At 39.6% G+C, this 22436-nt stretch overlaps 1 protein-coding gene across 5 annotated transcripts in view; it reads left to right on the top strand.

Annotated features, from left to right (window-relative positions):
* Window positions 1-22436, top strand: part of NFRKB (nuclear factor related to kappaB binding protein) — a 45761-nt gene that overhangs the window by 18539 nt on the left and 4786 nt on the right. The window contains exons 6-23 of one of the 5 annotated variants that reach the window (XM_020963796.2): window positions 7283-7457; window positions 8035-8136; window positions 11486-11559; window positions 12261-12345; window positions 12936-13116; window positions 13409-13517; window positions 13747-13873; window positions 14126-14191; window positions 15478-15557; window positions 15674-15720; window positions 16575-16635; window positions 19089-19263; window positions 19867-19973; window positions 20299-20422; window positions 20653-20732; window positions 20869-21089; window positions 21176-21449; window positions 21978-22196. In XM_020963796.2, coding sequence (XP_020819455.1) covers window positions 7283-7457; window positions 8035-8136; window positions 11486-11559; window positions 12261-12345; window positions 12936-13116; window positions 13409-13517; window positions 13747-13873; window positions 14126-14191; window positions 15478-15557; window positions 15674-15720; window positions 16575-16635; window positions 19089-19263; window positions 19867-19973; window positions 20299-20422; window positions 20653-20732; window positions 20869-21089; window positions 21176-21449; window positions 21978-22196 — 2307 coding nt within the window. Of the gene's footprint in view, window positions 1-7282; window positions 7458-7998; window positions 8137-11485; window positions 11560-12260; window positions 12346-12935; window positions 13117-13408; window positions 13518-13746; window positions 13874-14125; window positions 14192-15477; window positions 15558-15673; window positions 15721-16574; window positions 16636-19088; window positions 19264-19866; window positions 19974-20298; window positions 20423-20652; window positions 20733-20868; window positions 21090-21175; window positions 21450-21977; window positions 22197-22436 lie in introns of all 5 variants that reach the window. The other 4 variants (XM_020963798.2, XM_020963797.2, XM_020963799.2 and 1 more) reach the window with 4 other exon arrangements.

A 22436-nucleotide genomic window follows, 5' to 3' on the forward strand; every position in this document is an offset into this window, starting at 1 on the left:
TGACCTCAGCCACACATAAAAATGGTCATACCCTTGATCTTGCGACATCACCCACAAATGGCACCACTTCTAAGTTAATAAAATCTGAAATTTCCTTATCTGATTACTATCTGTTGTCATTCTAACTCTCCTGTCTCCTAACCCCAAACAATGTTTTTCCTCACTGTGACCTCCATATCCCTCAGCCTCTAGGTTGTCTCCTAGGTTATCACTCGTGCACTAGCTACACTGTCCTCCTTTCTTCATCTTGACTCCTTGGTGAACTAGTTCAACTCTATGTTGTCCTCTTCTCTTAAGTTACTGAGTTCTTTATCTTATGGCCAGTTTTTCCCTGCTAAGCCTCATTTCAACCATCTACTGCCTTCAGTGCTTTTTTCATGTGCTGTTGAATGAAGTTTGAGAAAATCATGAAACTCTGCTGACTGAATCCACTACAAATTTTTGTTACATAACCTCAACTAGGCCCTCATTGCTGTTTGACAATCCTTTTATCCCTCCCTAATTGACTCACTATCCCACTCAACCACAGCAGCTCTTCCAGAACTTTGCATCCCTCTTTAAGCCTTCATTATCTCTTCTTTCTTCATCTTCTCAGCTTGTATTTTACAGAAAAAAATTGAAGCTGTTGGCTGAGAGCTACCACTTTTTCTTTCTTATATCACTCATATGTCTTCTGTCACTTTCTCCTCCTTTAACTGTTTCTCATAAAGAGGGGCCCTTCTTCACCCAGGCTAACCCCTCATCATGCACTTGTGATCTCTTTCCACCCTGTCTTCTCCATCTCCACTTTCTCACTTTTCTCATTCTCCCTGTCTACTGGTTCGTTACCTACCGCCCATCCCCCTATTAGATCCCCATCCTCAAAAAACCCCACTTGATCCTTCCATTCCTGCTATTTATTGCTCCATGTGACTAAATTCTTTGAGAAAACTATCTGCAAAGTCCATCTGCCTCCACTTGTTTTGGCTTTGGATTTTATCATTCGATCAAGACTGCTCTTTCCTGAGTTACTAATGATCTCTTATTTGCCAAAACTAATTTGCCTTTAATCTCTATAACCTTCTTGACCTCTCTGCAGCCTTTGACAGTATCTATCAGTCACTCTCTTTTCCTTGATACTCCCTTCTGTCTAGGTTTTTATGATACTACCCAATCCCTCCTGGTTCTCCTCCTACCTATCTGATGGCTCCTTCTCTGTCTTTACTGGATCTTTATCCAGGTCACAGCCGCTAATATGGGTATCCCCCAGGACTCTGTCCTAAGTCCACTTCTCTTCCTCTATACTATTTCACCTAGTGATCTCATCAGCTTTCATGGATTCAGTTGTTTCTCTGCCAGTGATTCTCAAACCTATTTGTCCAGCTCTAGCTTCAGTGCTGATCTTCAGTCTTGCATTTCCAGCAGCCTACTAGACATCTTGAACTGGATGTCTTCTTGACAGCTTAAACTCAACATGTCTAGAGCTGAATTCATTATGTTTTCCTCTAAATCCTCTACCCTTCCAAACGTCCCTATTTCTGTCAAGGGCACCACATTTTTCCAGTCACCCAGACTTGGAATCTAGTTGTCATCCTTGATTTGTTATCTCTCAACTCCCATATGTGATTTGTTGCCAAGTCCTGTTGATTTTACCTTCATAATAGACCTCACATACACCTCCTTTTCTCCTCTGACACTGCCACCACCTAGATGCAAGCCTTCTCATGTCATGGCTAGCCTGCAATATGTTAGTCTCCCTGCCTCAAGTCTCTCCCCACTCGTCCATTCTGCACTCAGCTGTCAGATTGAGTTTCCTAAACACAGGTTTGATCATGTCACACCTCCCTTTCCCTCCTGTCCCCCCTACTCAACAAACTCCAGTGGCTCACTGTCATCTCTAGGATCAAATATCAAATCCTTTTTGGCATTCAAAGCCCTTCATAACTAACACCCTATCTCCCCCACCCCAAGTCTTCTTACACCTTATATCCTTCCATATACTCTTTTTTAACTTAGTATTTTTTCCCCCCATTACTTGTAAGAACAATTTTTGACATTTATTTTTAAAACTTTGAGTTCAAAATTCTCTTCCTTCTTCCCTTCCTCCTCCCTCCCCCATTGAGAAGGCAGGCAATTTGTTATAGGTTATACATGTGTAGTCTTGCAAAACATTTCCATATTAATCATGTTGTGAAAGAAAACATAGACCCTCTCCTCCCTAAAAAACCTCAAGAAAAATAAAAGAAGTTAAAAAACTATGCTTCAATCTGTATTCAGACACCATTAGTTATTTCTCTGGGGATGGATAGCATTTTTCATCTTAAGTCCTTCAGGGTTGTCTTGGATAATTGTATTACTGAGAATAGCTAAGTCATTCACAGCTGATCATCTTACAATATTGCTGTTACTTTGTACACAGTATATTTCACTTTGTATCAGCTCATGTAAGTCTTTCTAGGTTTTTCTGAGAGCATCCTGTTGATCATTTCTTATAGCACAATAGTATTCCATCATAATCACATACCACAATTTGTTCAACCATTCCCCAATTGATGGGCATCCTCTTTCCAGTTCTTTGCCACCAGAAAAGAGCTGCTATAAATGTTTTTGTATATATAGGTCCTTTTCCTTTTCTGTTTTTTATTTCTTTTAGGATACAGACCTAGTAGTGGTATTGCTAGGTCAAAGGATGTATGCCTAATTTTATAGCCCTTTGGGTATAGTTCCAAATTGCTCTATGGAATGGTTGAATTGGTTCACAACTCCACCAGTACTGTGTTAATGTCTCATTTTTCCTGTATCCCTCCAACATTTGTCATTTTCCTTTTCTGTCCAATTAGCTAATCTAATAGATATGAGGTAGTACCTCAGAATTGTTTTAATTTGTATTTCTCCAGTCAATATGAGTAAGAGCATTTTTTTTCATGTGGTCATACCTAGCTTTGATTACTTCATCTGAAAACTGTTCATATCTTTTGATCATTTATCAATTGGGGAATGGCACTTATTTTTTAAAAATTTGACTCAGTTCTTTATATGTTTGAGAAATGAGGCCTTTCTCAGAGAAACTTGCTTCAAATTTTTTTTACAGTTACTATTGCTAATTGTATGTCCTTCTGCCCTATTCTCCCCCCTCCCCAGCCTTGTTTATTCTATTCTCTCTCTCCTTTCACCTTGTCCCTCCTCAAAAGTGTTTTGCCTCTGATTACCACCTCCCCCAATCTGCTCTCTTCTATTACCTCCCACCGCCTTCTCTTATTCCCTTCCCCTCCTACTTTTCTGTAGGGTAAGATAGATTTCTGTACTCAATTGAATGTGTATGTTATTGCCTCTTTGAGCATCTTATTCCCAATTCTGATGAGAGTGAGGTTCACTCACTCTCTGTCACCTCCCCCGTCATCCCCTACGCTGTAAAAGCTTTTTCTTGCCTCTTTTACATGAGATAATTTACGCTATTCTAGCTCTCCCTTCTTTCTCTTAGTACATTCCTCTCTCACCCCTTAATTTTATTTTTTTAGGTATCATCCCTTCATATTCAGCTCACCTGTGCCCTCTATATATATTCTTCTAACTACCCTAATATTGAGAAAGTTCTTATGAGTTATAAATATCATCTTCCCATGTGGTAATGTCAACAGTTTTAACCTTTTTAGGTCCCTTATGATTTCCCTCTCCTGTTTATCTTTTTATGTTTCTCTTGAGTCTTATATTTGCAAGCCAAATTTTCTATTCAGCTCTGGTCTTTTCATCAAGAATGCTTGAAAGTCCTGTATTCCATTGAATATTCATTTTTTCCACTGAAGGATTATACTCAGTTTTTCTGGGTAGGTGATTCTTGGTTGCCCCTTGGAATATCATGTTCTCAGCCTTTAATGTAGAAGCTGCCAAATTTTGTTTTTCCTGACTGTGGCTTCATGATATTTGAATTGTTTCTTTCTGGCTGCTTGCAATATTTTCTCCTTTACGTGGGGGGGCTCTGGAATTTGGCTGTAATGTTCCTGGGAGTTTGCATTTTGGATTTCTTTCAGGGGGTGATTGGTGGATTCTTTCAATTTCTATTTCACCCTTTGGTTCTAGAATATCAGGGCAGTTTTCCTTGATAAATTCTTGGAAGATGATGTCTAGGTTCTTTTTTCATCTTGGCTTTCAGGTGGTCCAATAATTTTTTATTTTTAAAGGCAGTTGGGGTTAAGTGACTTGCATAGGGTCACACAGCTAGTAAGTGTCAAGTGTTTGGTCTGAGGCTGGATTTGAGCTCAGATCCTCCTGAATCCAGGGCAGATGCTCTATCCGCTGTGCCACCTAGCTGCCCCTGGTCTGATAAATTTTAAATGATCTCTCCTGGATCTGTTTTCCAGGTCGCTTATTTTTCCAATGAGATTTTTCACATTGTGTTCTATTTTTTCATTCTTTTGGTTTTGTTTTATTGTTTCTTGATTTTTCATGAAGTCATTAGCCTCTATTTAATTCTGATTTTTTAATTTTCTTCAGTGACCTTTTTTATCTTTTTCCTTTTGGCCAATTCTACTTTTTAAGGAGTTTTTTTCTTCAGTGAATTTTTGTGTCTCTTTTTCCATTTGGCCAATTTTGCTTTTTAAGGTATTCTTTTTTCTTATTGGCTTTTTGTGCCTCTTTTAACATTTGGCCTAGTCTGGGTTTTTTGGGTTTTTTTTTTTGGTGAGGCATTTGGAGTTAAATAACCTGCCCAGGGTCACACAGCTAGTAAGTGTCAAGTGTCTGAGGTCGGATTTGGACTCAGGTCCTCCTGACTCCAAGACTGGAGTTCTATGCACTACGCCACCTGGCTGCCTCAAAAACTCTTTTCTTGAAATAGATCTCTTTCTCTCTTTCTTTCTCTCTCTCTCTCTTTCTTTTTTATGCAGTTGAGGTTAAGTGACTTGCCCAGGGTCACACAGCTAGTAAGTGTCAAGTGTTTGGTCTAAGACCAGATTTGAACTCAGGTCCTCCTGACTTCGGGGCCAGTGCTCTATCCATCGCGCCACCTAGCTGCCCCTAGTCTATTTTTTAAGGTGTTATTTTCTTCAGTACTTTTTTGTGTCTCCTTTACCAAGCTTTTGACTCGTTTTTCTTGATTTTCTTACATCACTCTCATTTTTCTTCCCAATTTTTCCTCTACCTCTCTTACTTGGTTTTCAAAATCCTTTTTGAGTATTTCCATGGCCTGAGACCAATTCACTTTTTTCTTGGAGACTTTGGATGTAGGAGTTTGGCTTTCTTTTCTTCTGAGTGTGTGTTTTGATCTTCCTTGTCACCATGGTAACTTTGTATAGTCACTTTTTTTTCCTTGTCATTGTTTGCTCATTTCCCTAGCCTTTTGATTTTTAACTCTTTGTTAAAGTAGGGCTGTGCTTCCAGGAGGGAGGGTGCATTGTCCCAAGCTTTAGGGATTTCTGTGCAGCTGTTTTCAGAGATACTTTTAGAGACCTGTAAGTTTTCAGTTCTTTCAGGGTGGTATGATCTATGGAGAGGTGTTGACTCCTCTCCTGGCCTGTGCTCTGGTCTGTGAGTGACCACAAGCACTCTTTTCTGCCCTGGACCTGTGAGGAGGGTAGTTCCTCCACTGTGGCTCCAAGCTGTGGTAAACTAGTGTTCCTCCTCACCCTGGGACTGCCACCCAGGATTGTGACCCAAATCTAAGTATAGGCAAAGCAGCGGAGTCCTGCCTCAGTGCTAGCAGAGACTGCCATAATCTCCTTCTGACTAGTTTTTTGACCCCCTTAACTGTATGTGGGCTGAGAGCTGAGGAAGCAGCTGCTGCCACTGCTAATTCTCTAGCTCCCATGGCCTGCTTGTGGTTTGCTGGTGCTGGATCTGTCCTTCATTCTCACCCAGGTGCAACAGACCTTTCCTTCTGACCTTCTAAGTTGTCTTTGGCTGGAAAATTATTTCACTCCATCTGTTTATGGGTTTTGCTATAGAAATTGTTGTATGGCATTATTTATAGGTGTTCAGAGGGGTTTTGGGGAGAGCTCAGGCAAGTTGCTGCCTTTTTTCTGCCATCTTGGCTCTGCCCTTTCCTCCCTCCCCCCCATATACTCTTAAATACAGCCAGTGTAAGCCTCCCTGCTGTTTCTCGAATGACACCCTATTTTCCAGTCCAAGCATTTTCATCAGCTGTTTGCTCTGCCTGGCATGTTCTTCTTACCTCATCTCTGCCTCCTGGCTTTCTTCATGCCCTAGCTAAAATCCCACCTTTTATCAGAAGAATTTTCCAGTTCTTCTTAATTCTAGTACCTTCTCTCTGTTGATTATTTCCAGTTTATTTTGTCTTTGGCTTGTTTGTGTATAATTGTTTGTATGTTATCTTTCCTGGGAGATTATTCAGTATTTGAGGACTGTCTTTTGCCTTTCTTTGTATCCCTAGCACTTAGCACAGTGCCTGACATATTGTTGTTTAGTTGTTTTTCAGTCATGTGTGACTCTTTGTGACCCCAGTGCCTAATATACGTTTACTGACTGACAACTATAAGTAGATTTCAGGACGCTTGAGTCAAATGAATGGGTGTCAGATCCATTGGAGCTTTTTTAAGGAAAACCAGGATGCCTTAGTGGTATGTTTCTAAACTGTGAGGTTGGTATGAATGAAGGTTGAACACGTAACACTATTGTTAGAGATATGAAACCCCCAAATAAATGGACTGTTAGTTTATTTTCATTTGACATTTCTTAGAGCCAAAGTTGTTTTGATTCTAAATGATGCTCACATTTCTTGCTGTGGAAAATATTTCAGTTCACATTAGAACAGAAATAATCTTTGTTATTTAGCTCCTATCAAGGATAGTGTTAAAAAGTAATGGCCCTGTCCGTCTGAAGGGAGTTATAGTTTATCTGAAGTTGGAATGGCTTGAATAATAGCTGATAATGATAGGTGGCAATTATATAGAGTTTTAAAGTTTGCAAAGCATTTACTCACTACATCTTATTTGATCCTCACAATAACCCTATGAGGTAAGTTCTATTGTTATCCCCATTTTACAGATGGGGAAACTTAGATGGAAAGAGGTTAAATGACTTGCCCAGGGCCACATAGATAAGAAGCATTTCAGGCTTTGAACTCTGGTCTCTATTAATTTCAAGGCCAGCACTGTATCTACCGCACCACCTACCAGCCTCTAAAATGAGCATGTGTAAGAAGTGAGATATGACCTCATGCCTCCAATAGGAGACCAGAACTTGTGTCTGGCATCTTGGATCCCCTGGTGATCCTGACAAATGGTCAACTTATCCAATATGAAGCAGATTTTTAAGACTATGTACCCACTAGATGGTGTTCTCTATCTAGGACTTGTTGGAGATGGCTAAGACAAGTGGCCCTGCCCTTCCCCTTCGGAGGAAACGGCCTTCACTATCCTGTACCCCAGAGGAAAGAGAACGACGTACTCAGCAGCGCTACTTGAAGGTTCTTCGGGAAGTTAAGGAAGAATGTGGAGATAGCACCTTGTCCTCTGATGAGGAAGGTGAGTATTTTCTTATTCTTTGGGAAACTGAGGTGGGACTTTTAAAACTGGCAGCCTGTTTTGCAGTTTGGAGCCAGACATAGTAGTAAGAAACTGCTTCTCTGGTGGGTGGGTAATGGGACTTGAGGACCTCCCTTCCCATCTCTAGGACACTACTGGAAATTCCTGTTAGATGGAAAATTACATCTTTTATACTTTATACTTGAGTTAGCTTTTGAGTTTAGTTTAGGTTCCCAATGGATAGCTCCCTGCAAGGCAGGGTCCTTTCCTGCTTGTCTGGTCCTGTTGTGCCCCTTGAGAGAACTGCTTTTCTCCTTACAGGAGAGTAGTAGTAGCTGTTGGCCTGCTGCAGTGAGCTTCCATCACTCTGTTGAATTGAAGTCTCTCTTCCTCGAAGAGCCGTTTAAATGATCTAAGTGTGCTCCAGTCCATCTGGGGAAGGGTCAGAAAGAAATGGTGGAACCCTGGTCTCCATGTTGAACCTTTAGCCCTGTTGAACCCAAATGGCCATTTACCCAATCTCCTTTATTGGAGTCCTCAGCCACGTTGGATTTACAAGAGCAATTTTCTTTTGAAGATCTCAGCTCATGGCTTCCGAGCTCTCCAGCCTGTTCTCCTAGTCCTGCGGTGCCCCTGAGGGTGGTGCCCACGCTTTCAACCTTGGATATGAAAACTGCAGGTGAGAACAGTGATGATATCTTGGCACTCTAGGAAGTAAGCTCCTCACATCTGTATTGATCTAAGAATTTATTTCTCTGGAAGGTTCGTAATAGCAAACTGTCCTTGTGAAATAGAAGCTTTGGGAAAGAGAGTTTGGTACAATTTTATTATTTTTGGGTGTGGAATTTAACCATTTTATTTTGACCCATGGTAGCCGATCAGCTGATATCATACTTTGGTTAATGAAATCTGAATGTCAGTAGGCTTTTCTATTCCTTTAAAAAAAAGTAAGGAAAAGGTTTGGGTTTTAATTTAGCTATAGTTTAATTATAAACAAGAGATCTTTCTTTTAAAAATAATTTTTATTAAAAAGTAATTTTGACAGATACAAAATAAATGATGAAAGCCCAAATAAGTCATAAAATGTTAACTTTTTACATTTTGCTAAAAGAGTAAATTAGTATCATATTTGTTGTTTCTTTATGCTTTTTTAGTTAATGTACTTGTAGTTTGGTTGATAATGTTTTTTATGAAGTCATAGTCAATATGTACTTCTAATTCTGCATTCTTTGCCTTGTATTGCTTCTCATTGTCTTTCCATATTTCTTTTATATATGTAATTTTAAAAAGTTATAGTACCATGACATTGAGATACAATAGTTTATCTAGCCATCTTCTACTCATTGGGCATATATAGTTTGTTCCCTGTTTTTCAGCATTACATATATAAATATTTTTGTGCTAAAATATTTTCCCGTTGGTATACATTCCTAGTAAAGTGGGAGCAATGATTTAAAATACAGTTGTTTTGCGGCTTACTGTATATTGCCAAACTGCTGTTCTAGAAGGTTGCATGATAATTCCGTCAGTGTAATAACAATTCTTTCTTTATTGCCAACATTGAATTTTATTATTTAGAACTATTTTTATATATTACCTCAGTTATATGTATTTTTCTGATTATTAGATTTTGTCCAGTTTTTTCAAGTGATTAACAATTTGTATTTCCTCTTTGTGTGTGTGTGTGTGTTTTCCTCTTTTGAAAATTATGGGTAGCAGAAATAATTGTCATGCATTTAACCATTCCTGAGGGTACATGTAAAATAAAAATGAATTTTATTTGACATAGTAAGCAAATACAGAACATTTTAGGAAGCATTGTCCAGTTGCTTTTGGGGCCAACAAATCTAAGGTTACTGATATTGAGCCATGAAGTTGAAATGTTGTTCCTCTGAATGTAAGATTTTTGCTAAATTATGCAGACATGAGGAAAGACACTCCAGAAACATTTTTATAGAATCTTAGAGTCTAAAGAGCCCTTCAGATTCATTAAATCAATCTTGCACCTACTATAGAAATTCTCTTCACATTATCAACATTTATCTATTAAGGGCCTACCATATGCCAAGCATTGTAGTTATGTTCAGTGTCCCTCACAGGTGGTCATATAGTCTCTACTTGAATACTTGATTGATAAAGAGGATGCTCAGTCTCATAAGCCAACCCTTTCCATTAATGAAAACCTGTAATTATTAGTTTTTTCCTTGTATTGAACTTAAAACTATCTACCTGTAACTTTTTTCCACCTTGTCCTAGTATTGTCTTCTGGATCTACATATAGAATAAAAATAGTCCCTCTTATGAGTGATAATGCTTCATGTTTTTAAAGACCATGATTATATCTATCCCTAAGCCTTCTTTTTCCCAGGTTAGACCTCTCTAATTCCTTCAGCTATTCAAAATGATAATATTCATGATTATATGACCTTCCAGATTCTTCACAATATTATCACAATACTGGTCATGTTTCTTGCAGTATACTTCAGCTTTATACTTTTTGTTAAAATTCAGTGTGTAGTACTGTGCTTATCACACCAAGTGTTGTCTGACTAGACAAAATACAGAGTGATTATTATTTACCCTGTGTTTGTTCATTCATTCATTCATTCTAAATTTAGTAGCCATTAGTAATATGTGAACAAGAATGAAAAATCCTTTTTCTGAGAAACCATAAACTCCTTTCAGTTTTTAAAAAAAATGTTTAATATGCTTAGTAAAAGAAATAATGATAAAGTGTTCTGTTGGTTTTTGTATGCACATCTGAATTTTTCTTCTGGGTATTTTTTATTTTGTTGATGCTGTTATTATTTTTGCAGTTGTAATCAATGTATATGTTAATATTCTGATTCGATTTTTTTCACTTTATATGTAACTTTGCAGATTTCTTTGTATTCTCTGTCATTTCTTATAGTGTAATCATGTTGCATTATGTTTTAGTTATCACAATTTGTTTAGCCATTGCTTAATGTTGGAAATTATGTGGTTATTTCCACATTTTTATTATTAGAAATTATGCTATTATTAATATTTTGATTGAAGAAATGTTTTAATAATCACAAACTTAGTAGCCATCAGTTAGGACAAAAGATTACACTTGAACTACAAACTTTTTCCACTTAGAGTTTTTATAAGTCTACATTAATTTTTAATAAGTTGGTAACTAATCATTATGTTTGATATCTATGTTATGAATATTTTTGGACTTAGAGATTTTTCTTGACAATAATGTTCATAAGATATAGTTCTGGTAATAAGGTCCTTGGTTAAAGAACATTAACACCTAGGTGCTATTTTATGACATACTCCTTTTCAAAAAGAGTGTACCAATTTACAGTTCCAGTAGCAGTGTAATAGTATTCACATTTTTCCATAACCTCACCATTTAATGAGTGTAAGGCCATATCTTAAGAGTTGTTTTAGTTTTCATTTATCTGATTATTTGAATCTGAAATTTTTTTCAGATGGTTATTTGATAATTTATTTTTCAAGTTTTGTCTATTCATCTTTAATCTCTCATCTCTTGGGGAATGGCTTTTACTCATTTTTATAATTCTTTAATAGTTTTGGATGTCAGATTTTTAAAAAGATATTTATAGCAAAGATTTTTTCCTAATCTCTTTCTTTCCTTTTTATTTTGGATGAATTACTGTGCGTCGTGCAGAAAATCCTTTATATAATCAAATAAACCTGTTTTGTGTCTTATTATTCTTTTTAATTGCCTAAATAAGTGCCTTCCTCCTTTCTATGACTACGGTAGGTATTTCATTTTCTTTTGTTTTGTTAATTATATAAGAAACAATTGATCATTGATCCATTTGAAGTATGTTGTGGTATGTGGTGCAAGCTATGGATCTAATCTCATCTGTTTGCTTTTGGGTTAAGAATTAATTTACCCAATGTTTTATGTTTTGTCTTTCCGTTTTTTGGATGTTAGATTTCAAATAGTACAGCTTAACAGCTCATTAGCATTTAAAATTTGAGCATTCTGTTAGTGAAGTGCCCAATGTGGTTTGGTTCATTTTGCTCAGATAAACTAGAGCTGGGAGACAACGATCTGAAGATGATGTTAAAGAAACACCATGAGAAGCGGAAACACCAACCCGTAAGACATTATCTGTGATTGTCAGTTTAATATCTGGGGACATGAATTCCTACAGAGAGCACAGTTCTAGAAGTTTCCATTTCTTTATATCTTTATTTTGATTGTTAGAGGAGCATTGGGTAAAAGGGAATAGCTAGAAATAGTTCATTGACAGAAAATGTATGAGATAGCAAACGAGTCAGAGAAAGTATAGAAGTGTGAGAGGCAATTCTTTTCATATGTCTTCATTGCCCTAGTAACAGGAAGGAAGGAAGGAAATAAGGAAGGAAATATTGAGTCCCTATGTACTTTTCAGGTTTTATCTTATTTAATCCTCACAATAGCCCTGGGAGGTATGTGTTACTGTGATCCCCAATTTTATAGATGTGGAAACTGTGCCAGGCAAAGGTTAAATTACTTGCTCAGGGTCACACAGTGTGTGAGGCTGGATTTGAACTCAGATCTTCCTGACTCCAGGCCCAGAGCTCTAACCTCTGTGCCACCTAGCTACTTCTAGGCAGCTTATAATATAAGATCTTGTCCATCCTAATTTGATTGTCCTGTGTACCTCCTTTAAGACTAGAGGTTCTAATCACAGAGTAGACATGATTTTCTGAAATTTAGCTAAGGACTAATGTCATCTGTTGAATGGGTTGGTGAAAATTTAGTCTATTCAACTCCCTCTTGGCCACCATCACTGAGTCTTTACAATTCTCATCCAGGATCACCCAGACCTTTTAACAGGGGACTTGACTCTTAATGACATCATGACACGAGTGAATGCTGGCAGGAAGGGCTCTCTTGCAGGTAAATGACTGTATTTCTTCTGGAGTTTTCATAATGTGATTGAACTGCCAGAGTGAAAATATGTGCTTCTAAAGTGTTAAATAGCACAAAGCCTAATAAACCTCTATAAAAATAAACTTGCAGCTTCCTCCTTAGGTTTAAATAGGTATATTAAAAGTTAATGCAGAATTAATATGACTGGTGAGTAATACAATCCATTATTTAGTATCTATTGTCATGCACTGTGCTAGACACTGAGGAGATAGATGGAAGGGAAATGGTCTCTGGGCTCAAGAAACTCACGTTCCATTCTAAGACGTAATATGTACTTATATAGTTATGTACAAAATGCACAATGTAATTTTGAAGGGGAAGGGACTAGAAGTTGGAGGGAGCAGGAGAAACTTCATATAGCTTTAAAGAAAACTGTATTCTAATGGACTTCTGTAAGTGTTAAAGCTAGACTTCTAACCTCTAGTGGTTAGAATCTAAAGGTCTGCCTTCTCTGACTTATTTTCCTCACACTACATATCACTTTCAGATAAGGAACCTTATTTTCTGATGTAGAGACTACTGTTCTTTTAACTTCCACTCTTGTTTTCCCTTACCAGCTCTGTTTGACTTGGCTGTCCTAAAAAAAAAGGCAAAAGAAAAAGAGGAGAAGAAGAAGAAGAAGCTGAAAATGATAAAATCTGAGATAGATGATCTAGCTGAACCTCTGAGCAATCCAGAGGGAATCCCGCCCCTGTCCCAGGCCCCATCCCCACTGCCAATTTCTGCCATCAAAGAAGAGTAAGAAAGAGACAGTGGCTCCCCCAGGATGCATGTTAAACAAGAACATGTTAATGAATTGATTTTATTTGGATATATTCTCCTGAATTTATTGCTTCTAATTCTTAGAGCTGCCTATGGTGCGGAATTCTGGTTCTTCTCGGCCTTGTGGCTAAGATCAATCCCTTGTGCACCATTCTTGGTCTTTGATGGAGCACCTTGAGAGCTATGGGAAGCACTGAGGACTAGGACCAATCTAGTGACCAGCCCATGATGCCCTTTGCAATTGCTTTTTATCTTTACTTCCTCATAGGCCTCTTGAAGACCTCAAGCCCTGCCTTGGAATCAATGAAATATCATCTAGTTTCTTCTCTCTCCTACTGGAGATCTTGCTCATGGAGGGACAGGCTAGTCTTCCTATGGTAAGAGTATCTGGGAAATCAGAGATACAAGGAGGAAACTTTAAAGGGGGAAAAAAAAGCAACCAGGCCACAGCTTGGGGGATGCAACTCTTGTGGTCCCTACATAGATTTGCTTCTGACTGGCTTTGTGACTTTGGAAAATCACTCTGGACAGACTTTCCTATTACTCTTGAGTTGTCTATCCTTTTGGAATCCCTGGGGTGACTTGATTCTTTTGTTCCTCCTGTAGCTGGAAGAGCGAGTCCTGGATTGGCAGTCATCTCCAGCCAGTACCCTTAATAGCTGGTTCTCCTCAGCTCCCAACTGGGCAGAATTAGTGTTACCATCCCTGCAGTATCTTGCTGGAGATAGCCGAGGTGAGGTGTTTGCTCTTGTGGATCCAACATTTTTTTTACATTAGGTTTTGATTAGTGTACTGCAGCTTTTTTGGCTGATTTTTCCAGCTCCAGTGCTATGTGCCCATGATCTTCCATAGCAGTCCTTTAAAGGCTTCTTGGCTTTGCCACCTGGCCCACTCTGAGGGTCTAGCTCAGCTGTTTTCTGGGTCGGTAGAAAGTGGGAGACTGTCTCTGATGTGCAGTTTGCTGATTTGAGCCGTCTCCTTACAGCTGTTCCTTCTAGCTTCTCTCCATTTGTTGAGTTCAAGGAGAAGACCCAGCAGTGGAAATTGATTGGTAAGTAGTATACTTTGCCTCTTTATACCATTGAGCCTTCCCTCTTTCATTCTTTCTCTTTCTTTTAATCAGTGAAATTCTGAAGACTAGGTAAAATAATTGGTCTAAGCCTTTTTTCATCCAGAGAAGACCTCTTTCTTGTTTCCGTTTGGGTCCTCTGGCTTGGTAGTGTGCTCATCATTCCAGGCTAGAGTTCATTGTTTAGATTTTAGTTGCTGATGTGTAGTATAGTCTGATCTGTTCAGTCTATCTCAATGGAAGCTTCTTGTCCTTTTTTTGTTCTTTCTTTTGCCCTTTTTTCTTTAGTTCTGAGTACAGTGCCTCTCACAAATAGATGCTTAATAATTGTTTGTCCAATTTAATAGACTAATTATAGCTTTGCTATTGTACTGAATATTTATGTTTTTCTGGATTAATTCAAAAACATCTTTCCATTATTTCATCTGTTAGATCATTGGATTGCAATGATTACCCAGTCCAGAGATGTTTGCCCTGAATTGGCTATTTCTTAATAGTGGAATCCCATCTTTTCTACAGTCTGTGAAGCCCACTATGGAACTGGTGTGGGGCAAACAGCTTTATCCTAGGGTGATGACATCTAGGCTTGAGGGTAGAGCATATTACCTCCCCAGGAGGGTATATTTCATCCCTGTGGTGGCCACTGCCACCTCCTCTCCCCTTGTGGTCCCCTGTTATCTTTTCCCCAAACTGCTGTACGCAGCAACTGCTGTCTTCAGGGTTCCTTTGTGATGTTACCACAATCTCAGGATCCCTTCTGAAGGAGGAATTCCTCCCTCGCCTCCACCCCCACCTCCAAATTCCCTTCTCTGTGTCATCCATCTCCTGGGCCCCCTTTCCTTCTTCATTCTCACTGGCAGTGAGAGGTGGGGTGAGTTTGAAGGCTGAACTGTACCCTTTTCCTGGCATGACTGCATCTGTGTAACCCCTCAGGTCCCAACTATTTTTACTCCAGGTGAAAAGATTTCTAGTTACAGCTCTATGTGTGTACTTGAATGATGTCCATCCCAGGGAAGGTCAGTTAACTGATGTTGCTAAGGGAAGGGGAAGGGATTGGTGTTGATACCTGTTCTATGAAGGAAACTTTTCCCTTTCCCATTTCTTAAGTGTCACAGGAGACACATGAAAAGCAAATTGATTAATTGGTGAATATTGCTCTTGCACATCTCTTACAGATGGTTCAATATAATGGTAGATTAGAAGGAAGTTGGGATTCTTAGTTGTATACTTAGATGTGATTGTTCGTTGTTTTCTGGTTCTACTAATAGGCTCATCTCAAGACAATGAGAAGGAATTAGCTGCCTTATTCCAACTGTGGCTAGAAACCAAAGACCAAACTTTCTGCAAGGTATGGCTCCTAAGAACTATCAGAATCTTTCCATATGATTCTCTTGACCCTTTAGGTGTCCAAGGCTTTCAGAATTCAGTCTTTTTCATAGTTAAATTATTTGCCTTGTTGTCCAGCAGGAAAATGAAGACAGTTCAGATGCCACAACACCAGGTCCCCGAGTGTAAGTACAGAATAATTGACTCTTTCAGGCATTACTGTGTCTTTTTTTAACTGATATTTATAAGGCCTGGCTTTTAGTCTTTTAGTCTTCTGACCATTCTGAGCCACTCCTCTGGATGCATTCCAGCTTCTCAGTGTCCTTTAGATAATGTCACTTTGTTGTGCTGCTCAGACCTGAATAGTCTAACCAGCTGGACCTCCCTTGTTTTGGACACTATGAACATGGAATTCAATCAGCCCAAGAGTGGTTATTGTTTTTTTTTAATGGAGTGGGGTTGGAGGGAGTGCCCTTTAACAATGTTGATTCATTGTGCTTTTAAAGTCCACTAAAATCCCTTTTTATGTGAATTGTGGTTTAGCTACTTTTCTTGCATCCTATATTTGTAAGCAGTTGAATTTTCCCTAGTGAGGATAGACAATGAGGATGCTTGTGAACTAAATATCTAAACCTTCTAAAAAAATCTCCTGGAGTCTATTATTCTTTAAGCCTTACTATGTAGCCTGCAAAATGTTTGTAACTAACCATGTACATACAAGTAAGGTAACTAAGGATGATAAAAAACATGGTTTACGTATTAAGTAGTGCCAGAAAAACAGCCTTCCCAACTATTACTATTCGGAATCCTCAGAATTTAGAGGGACTGTAGAATAAGCCAATGAGACTTACTTGGTGGGAGCTGGGAGAGGGGGAATTCTGTCTTTGCTGTGAAAGAGGGGTCGTGGGGAAGGGAAGAATTTCAGGTAGAAAAAGGTGGGAGAGTTGTAGAGTAAAGGCCGTAGTTGGTGGGTGCTATGGATGGAGAAGTTGATCTATGAACCTGCCACTTGGGGTTGATTTAAAACTCTGTGTTCCAGAAGAACTGACTATGTAGTCCGGCCCAGCACAGGGGAAGAGAAGCGGGTTTTTCAGGAGCAGGTAAGGAAGAACTTGAAACAGTGTGAACCCTGGATGAGTGAAAATTTGTGTAAAAAAGCCTCAGACCCAGTTGTACTTGTGTCTAAGTTCTTAGGTGGGATATCTAGTCCTTTATAGAATCTTTTAGATCCATAACCAGGTTGGAAATGGAAATCTTCTTATCACCTTTTCTTCATCATTAGCAACAAAAAGTGTTTGTATAGGTCTTAAATTACTGTGGCAAACATTTAAGTGCCAGGAACACTGTGTTAGATGCTGGGAGAGATACCAAGATAAAAAAAGACACAATCTGGTGACTTAAGGAGCCTTAGCAGGAAAACGTTTGGGGGTGGCGGGGAGAAGGAGATATAGCTTACCAACATATAGAACCTGAATGCTGTGTATTGGTAAATAAAGATAATATCATTTCTGACCAAGAACTTGCTTTTTCTTAGTACTGAGAGGGCTTATAAAAGGGCCGCATTTTCTTTCCCTGATTCTGTGTAAATGAGCTAGCTGCTTGGAATCATGAAATCATAGATTTAGAGCTGGAAGGGGCCCCAGAGGTCATCTTGTCACATTTTACTGATGAGAAGGCAGGAAGAAGAAAAGAAACAAACATTTATTAAATGCCTACTATGTGCTAAATACTGGGCTAAGCACTTTACAAATAGAATGGACCTGAAGAGTTGAATTAACTTGTTACACAAGTTCCCAAGGTCTTCATCCAGTTCCAGTGCTTCTTCACTGTTTCATGACTTTGACTACCCTCCCTTTGTCTTATTGTCACTTTGGTGGGTCCTCTAAGGTCAGTTCTTACGCTTATCAACAAGTATTTATTATTTGTTATTATTTTATGTTAGGTACTCTACCAAGTTCTGAGGATAGAAAGAAAGGCAAAAACATGGCCCCTCCCTCTGGGCTTTCTCAGTGTAAATGAGAGACAGATCTCAGAAGCAGTGGTGGTGCTATGGAGTGTGAATATAGATCACAGCATACTATTTTCACTTTTTTTTGTTTTTTGTTTTTCCTCCTTTCTCGTGGTTTTTCCCTTTTGTTCTGATTTTTCTTTTATAACATGACTAATGTGGAAATATGTTTAACATGATTATACATGTATAACCTATATCAGATTGCTTGCTATCTTGGAGCTGGGGAGAAAAATTTGGAACTCAAAATCTCACAAAAATGAATGTTGAAAACTCTCTTTACATGTAATTGGAAAAAAAAACACTATTAAGAAAAAAAAAAGAAGTGGTGGTGTTGGTGGTGGGTTAAGGAGAGGTGGAGAGAGTCTTGAAAGAAACCAGAAGGGAAGCCAGAAGGTGGAAGTGAAGAGGGAGTGCGTTCCAGGCATGGTGGACAGCCAGTGAAAAGGTGAGGAGTTGGGAGATGGAATGTTGTATTGAGGAACAGAAATAAGGCCAGTGTTACTTAATTGTAGATTGCCTGGAGGGGAGTAAAGTGTAAGGAAATTTGAAATTCAGGAATAGCCCAGGTTGTGTGATTTTAAAAGCCAAACAGGATTTTATGTTTGATGATGGAGATCATGATTAGGGAGCTACCGGAGTTTATTGAGTTGGGGAGATGATAAGGTCAGGTTTTCCTTTTAGGAGGATCACTAGGGCAGATTAGTGGAGAATGTACTGGAGTGGAGAGGTAGCTGAGGAAGAGAGACCAACCAGCACATTGTTGAAATAGTGTAGGTATGAAGGGATTCACAGAGTGCTGGCTGTGTGAGTAAGGAGTAGGGTACAAATATAAGAGATGTTGTGAAGGTAGAAACAACCAGGCTTGGCAACAGATTGGATGTATGTAATGAATATGAGTGAGGAAGCTAGGGATGAAAGCAAGGTCAAGCACTTAGGTAACCATGAGGATAATGGTTCTGTTGGCAGTAATAGGGAAGTTTGGAAGAAGGAAGGATTTAATGGGAAAGATTGTGAGTTCTGCTTTAGATGTGTTGACACTGAAATGTCTATGGGACATCAAGTTTAAGGTATCCAGTAAGCCATTGGTGATATGTGACTAGAAATCAGAAGAGAGGTTTGGGTTGGATAAAGAGGTTTAAGAATCATATGTATAGATTTAATTAAGCCTGTGGGAGCTGATGTGATCACCATGTGATATAGTGTAGATGGAAAAGAGCAGAGGACAAATCCTTGAGGTTCTTTCATGGTTATTGGCTGTGACCTGGAGAAAGATTCAGCAAAGGAGCCTGTGGAACAGTCAGATAGGAGAACTAGGAAGAGCAGTGTCTCCAAAAAACCTAGAGATGGGAGAGTATCCAGGAGAAGAGGGCGATTAACAGTGCCAAATGCTGCAAAATGGTCAAGAAAGGAGATTTGAGAAAAAGCTATTAGATTTGACAATGAAGGGATAATTGCTAACTTTGATAAAAGCAGTTTCAGTTGATGGGGGACAAAAAGAGCTCCATGGTCCTGACCTATTCCTCTTCTACTTGCTTGTCCCAGGAACGTTTCCGTTATAGCCAGCCTCACAAAGCTTTCACCTTCCGAATGCATGGTTTTGAATCTGTGGTGGGGCCAGTCAAAGGTGTCTTTGACAAAGAGACCTCACTTAACAAGGCCCGGGAGCACTCTTTGTTGCGCTCAGATCGCCCTGCCTATGTCACCATTCTGTCTCTTGGTAAGGCACCTAGATTTTTTTTCTGGGAAATATTTTCTTTTATATGATCTTTTATATGATTTAGAGATAGAAGGGACCGTAGAGATAATGGCTGTTAGTTTTTGCTTTGGTTTCATCAGAAATCTCAGGGACAGTTATATATCACCTGAGAGAGAGAGAGAGAGAGAGAGCGAGAGTGAGTGTGTGTGTGTGTGTGTGTGTGTGTGTGTGTGTGTGTGGTGGGAGGGTATATTGGGAATTTTTATAGTGGGGGGAGGGAAGAACATGTGGGGCAGAGGAGCTGGGCTTATCCCCAAACTTCTTTACTTGAATTATTTTTCCTTCTGGAGTCTGTTTCTTAAAAATTTATTTTTTACTGAGGAATTGAGGAAATTAATGATAGTTAGATGTGTGCCAAGAAATTCTTCAACATTGTTTAAAATGTGTAGCCTAGGAAAGTGTGGAGACCACTATCAGCCAGCAGGGGCAGGCTGTCCTTGATACTGACCAAGTACAGTAAGGGGAGACGAGGCCTTTTCTCTGTAGAAGAGGAAATGAATGAGATATTGTGCTGCAATGGAATTCCTGTCTCCTCTTATTTCCACTTTTTACAACCACCTCCAGTCAGGGATGCTGCAGCCCGACTGCCCAATGGAGAAGGGACTCGGGCAGAAATCTGTGAATTGCTGAAGGATTCCCAATTCCTTGCTCCGGATGTTACCAGCACTCAGGTGAGGTGGAGAAAAGATTATGCCAGTTGTCACATTTCTAGGATCTTCTGGGAAAGCTCATATTCACTGAAATGAGTTCCTTTTTTTCCTGGATTTCAACAATTGTGTATTATTCTGAGACCTCATTCAGTTCAGTTCAATAGAGAGTTATTGAGTACTGTGCTTAATAAATGTACATAGTGGGATTGAAAGTGCTGAATACTTTAGAGGGAACAATTGAGAACAGGCCCATAGACTGGTTAAACTCAGCAGATTATCTCTAGGGCTCAGCTACTTCCTGGGACCTGGTTTTTGCCTCTACTTCACTTATACTTACATTTCTCAGGTGAATACAGTAGTAAGTGGTGCCTTGGACCGACTACACTATGAGAAAGACCCATGTGTAAAATATGACATTGGACGAAAGTTGTGGATCTACCTTCACCGTGATCGAAGCGAGGAAGAGTTTGGTGTGTGAGGCCTCTGGGTCAATTGGGTTAGACTACAAGCGGGAAGTCATCTGAATTACTAGTTGGATCTCTTTATTCTTTTCATTTGGTTTCAGACAAGAGTTAGAGGGTTGTAGGGCAGGATTTAGCCCCATAGTGTGGTTGCCATTGGCCTAGGGGGTGAATTCTAATAATGCTAGTCTTAGGATTCTGAGATTCTGGTGTAGCTTAGTACTTACTCTTGTTCACAGAGAGAATTCACCAGGCACAGGCAGCTGCAGCAAAAGCCAGAAAAGCCCTGCAGCAAAAACCTAAGCCCCCTGCCAAAGTGGTAAGTGACTGTGGATCTGAGAGAACCAAGTATATTCTACCACTCAATCAAATGGCCTTTGAAATTATGGTAACTATGCCCTCCTTCATTGGGCTCATGATTAGACCTGCGTATTGTCTTTGTTCTCTGGTTGCAGAAGTCCAGTAATAAGGAGAGCTCTGTGAAGGTGCTTAACAGTGGTACATCAGAGCCAAGTCAGCTAAGTCTTAGTGACTCCAGCATGCCAGCCACTCCTGTCACACCTGTCACCCCGACCACCCCGGCCTTGCCTGCTACTCCCATATCACCTCCACCTGTGTCAGCTGTTGGCAAGAATGCACCTAGTACAGGCCCGGAGCCAGCTAAATCTAGCCCAAGGTATACTCTTCCCTTTCTTCCCTAGCTTTCTTCCCTCCATGCCTTTTCATTTGGACATCCTAAGATTTTTCCCTTTTCTTTTATAGCGTTCTTTTAGTATCCTCACCAACAATGCCTCAGTTGGGAACATTGCTGTCCCCAACTCCAAGTAACCAGACTCCACCAAATTCCCAGTCCACTGGCCGGGTGGTGAGCCATTCTGGTTCAACTGGACTTCCCCAGGTGAGGGTGGTAGCTCAGGCCAGCCTTCCTGCTGTCACTCAACAGTCCACAAATTCAACACAGACACTGCCACAGATGCCAGTGGGCCCACAAATCCGGGTTCCAGCCACTGCTACACAGACCAAAGTCGTGCCACAAGTGAGTATGGAGGCTAAAGAGCATTAGGTAGCAGGAGAAACTGAAGCAAGCATGGCTAGTGATTCTACTGGAAAGATCCCTGAGCCTAAAAAATAGGAAACCTGTATTCTAGTCTCAGTTTATCTACTAGTGTGTGATTTGAGTGAAGTCTTATCCTGCCTGCCTTAAGTTCCCCATCTGTAAAATGGGAAAAGTAATCTCTGTTTTAATTACTTTAAAGGGACATGTTAAAATGAGTTCCTTTAAAAACATTTTGAAAACTAGAAAGCACCATACAGGTATAGCTCTCTATGTCCCTTGAATATTGAGTTTTAGATATTGAGTCCTGCAGCCTCAAGGTGAAATGATTTCAGTTTTTTTGTGTTGGGGAAATGAAATATTCTAATATATTCCAACTAGGTATGTTGGAAAAAATGAGTTTTTGTAGGGAAGGTCCTTGGTGCTATAGCATACTAAGAGTAGGATCCTGCCTGGAGCTGGTCCCTATTCTGTGTCTGAATGAATTGTTTTCCTCTTATCTTGAGCCAGACAGTGATGACAACTGTTCCAGTGAAAACTCAGCCTCCCCCAGCCCCAGCACCTGTGCAGCGTCCTGGGCAAGGCCAGGCAGGACTCACAGTGACAGGTCTCACTGCCACCACTAGCCCTGCAGCGAAACCTGCCACCAGCTCCCCTGGAAGCTCTGCATCAAGTTCCTCCACAACCACTGTTATCCAGAATGTACCTGGCCAGAATATCATCAAACAGGTTACTAATTCTTGGGTGGCCTTGGCTTATAAATCCAGAAACCTAGGAGATATTTGGGAAAGAGAATAGGGATGTGCAAAGCTTATTTGGTCTTTTACTTACCCTTGATTTCAATTCAGTTCTGGTAGAAGGCAGTACAAGCATTGCAAGCATTTATTTTTTAAGAAATCCATTTGTATTACTTGGTTGGGAGTTAGGCCTCTGAGAATTTGTTTTTACTTGTACCTTTATACAAACCAT

The sequence above is a fragment of the Phascolarctos cinereus genome, unplaced genomic scaffold (assembly GCF_003287225.1).
Source record: "Phascolarctos cinereus isolate Bilbo 61053 unplaced genomic scaffold, phaCin_HiC Scaffold_726;HRSCAF=1367, whole genome shotgun sequence".
NCBI lineage: Eukaryota > Metazoa > Chordata > Mammalia > Diprotodontia > Phascolarctidae > Phascolarctos > Phascolarctos cinereus.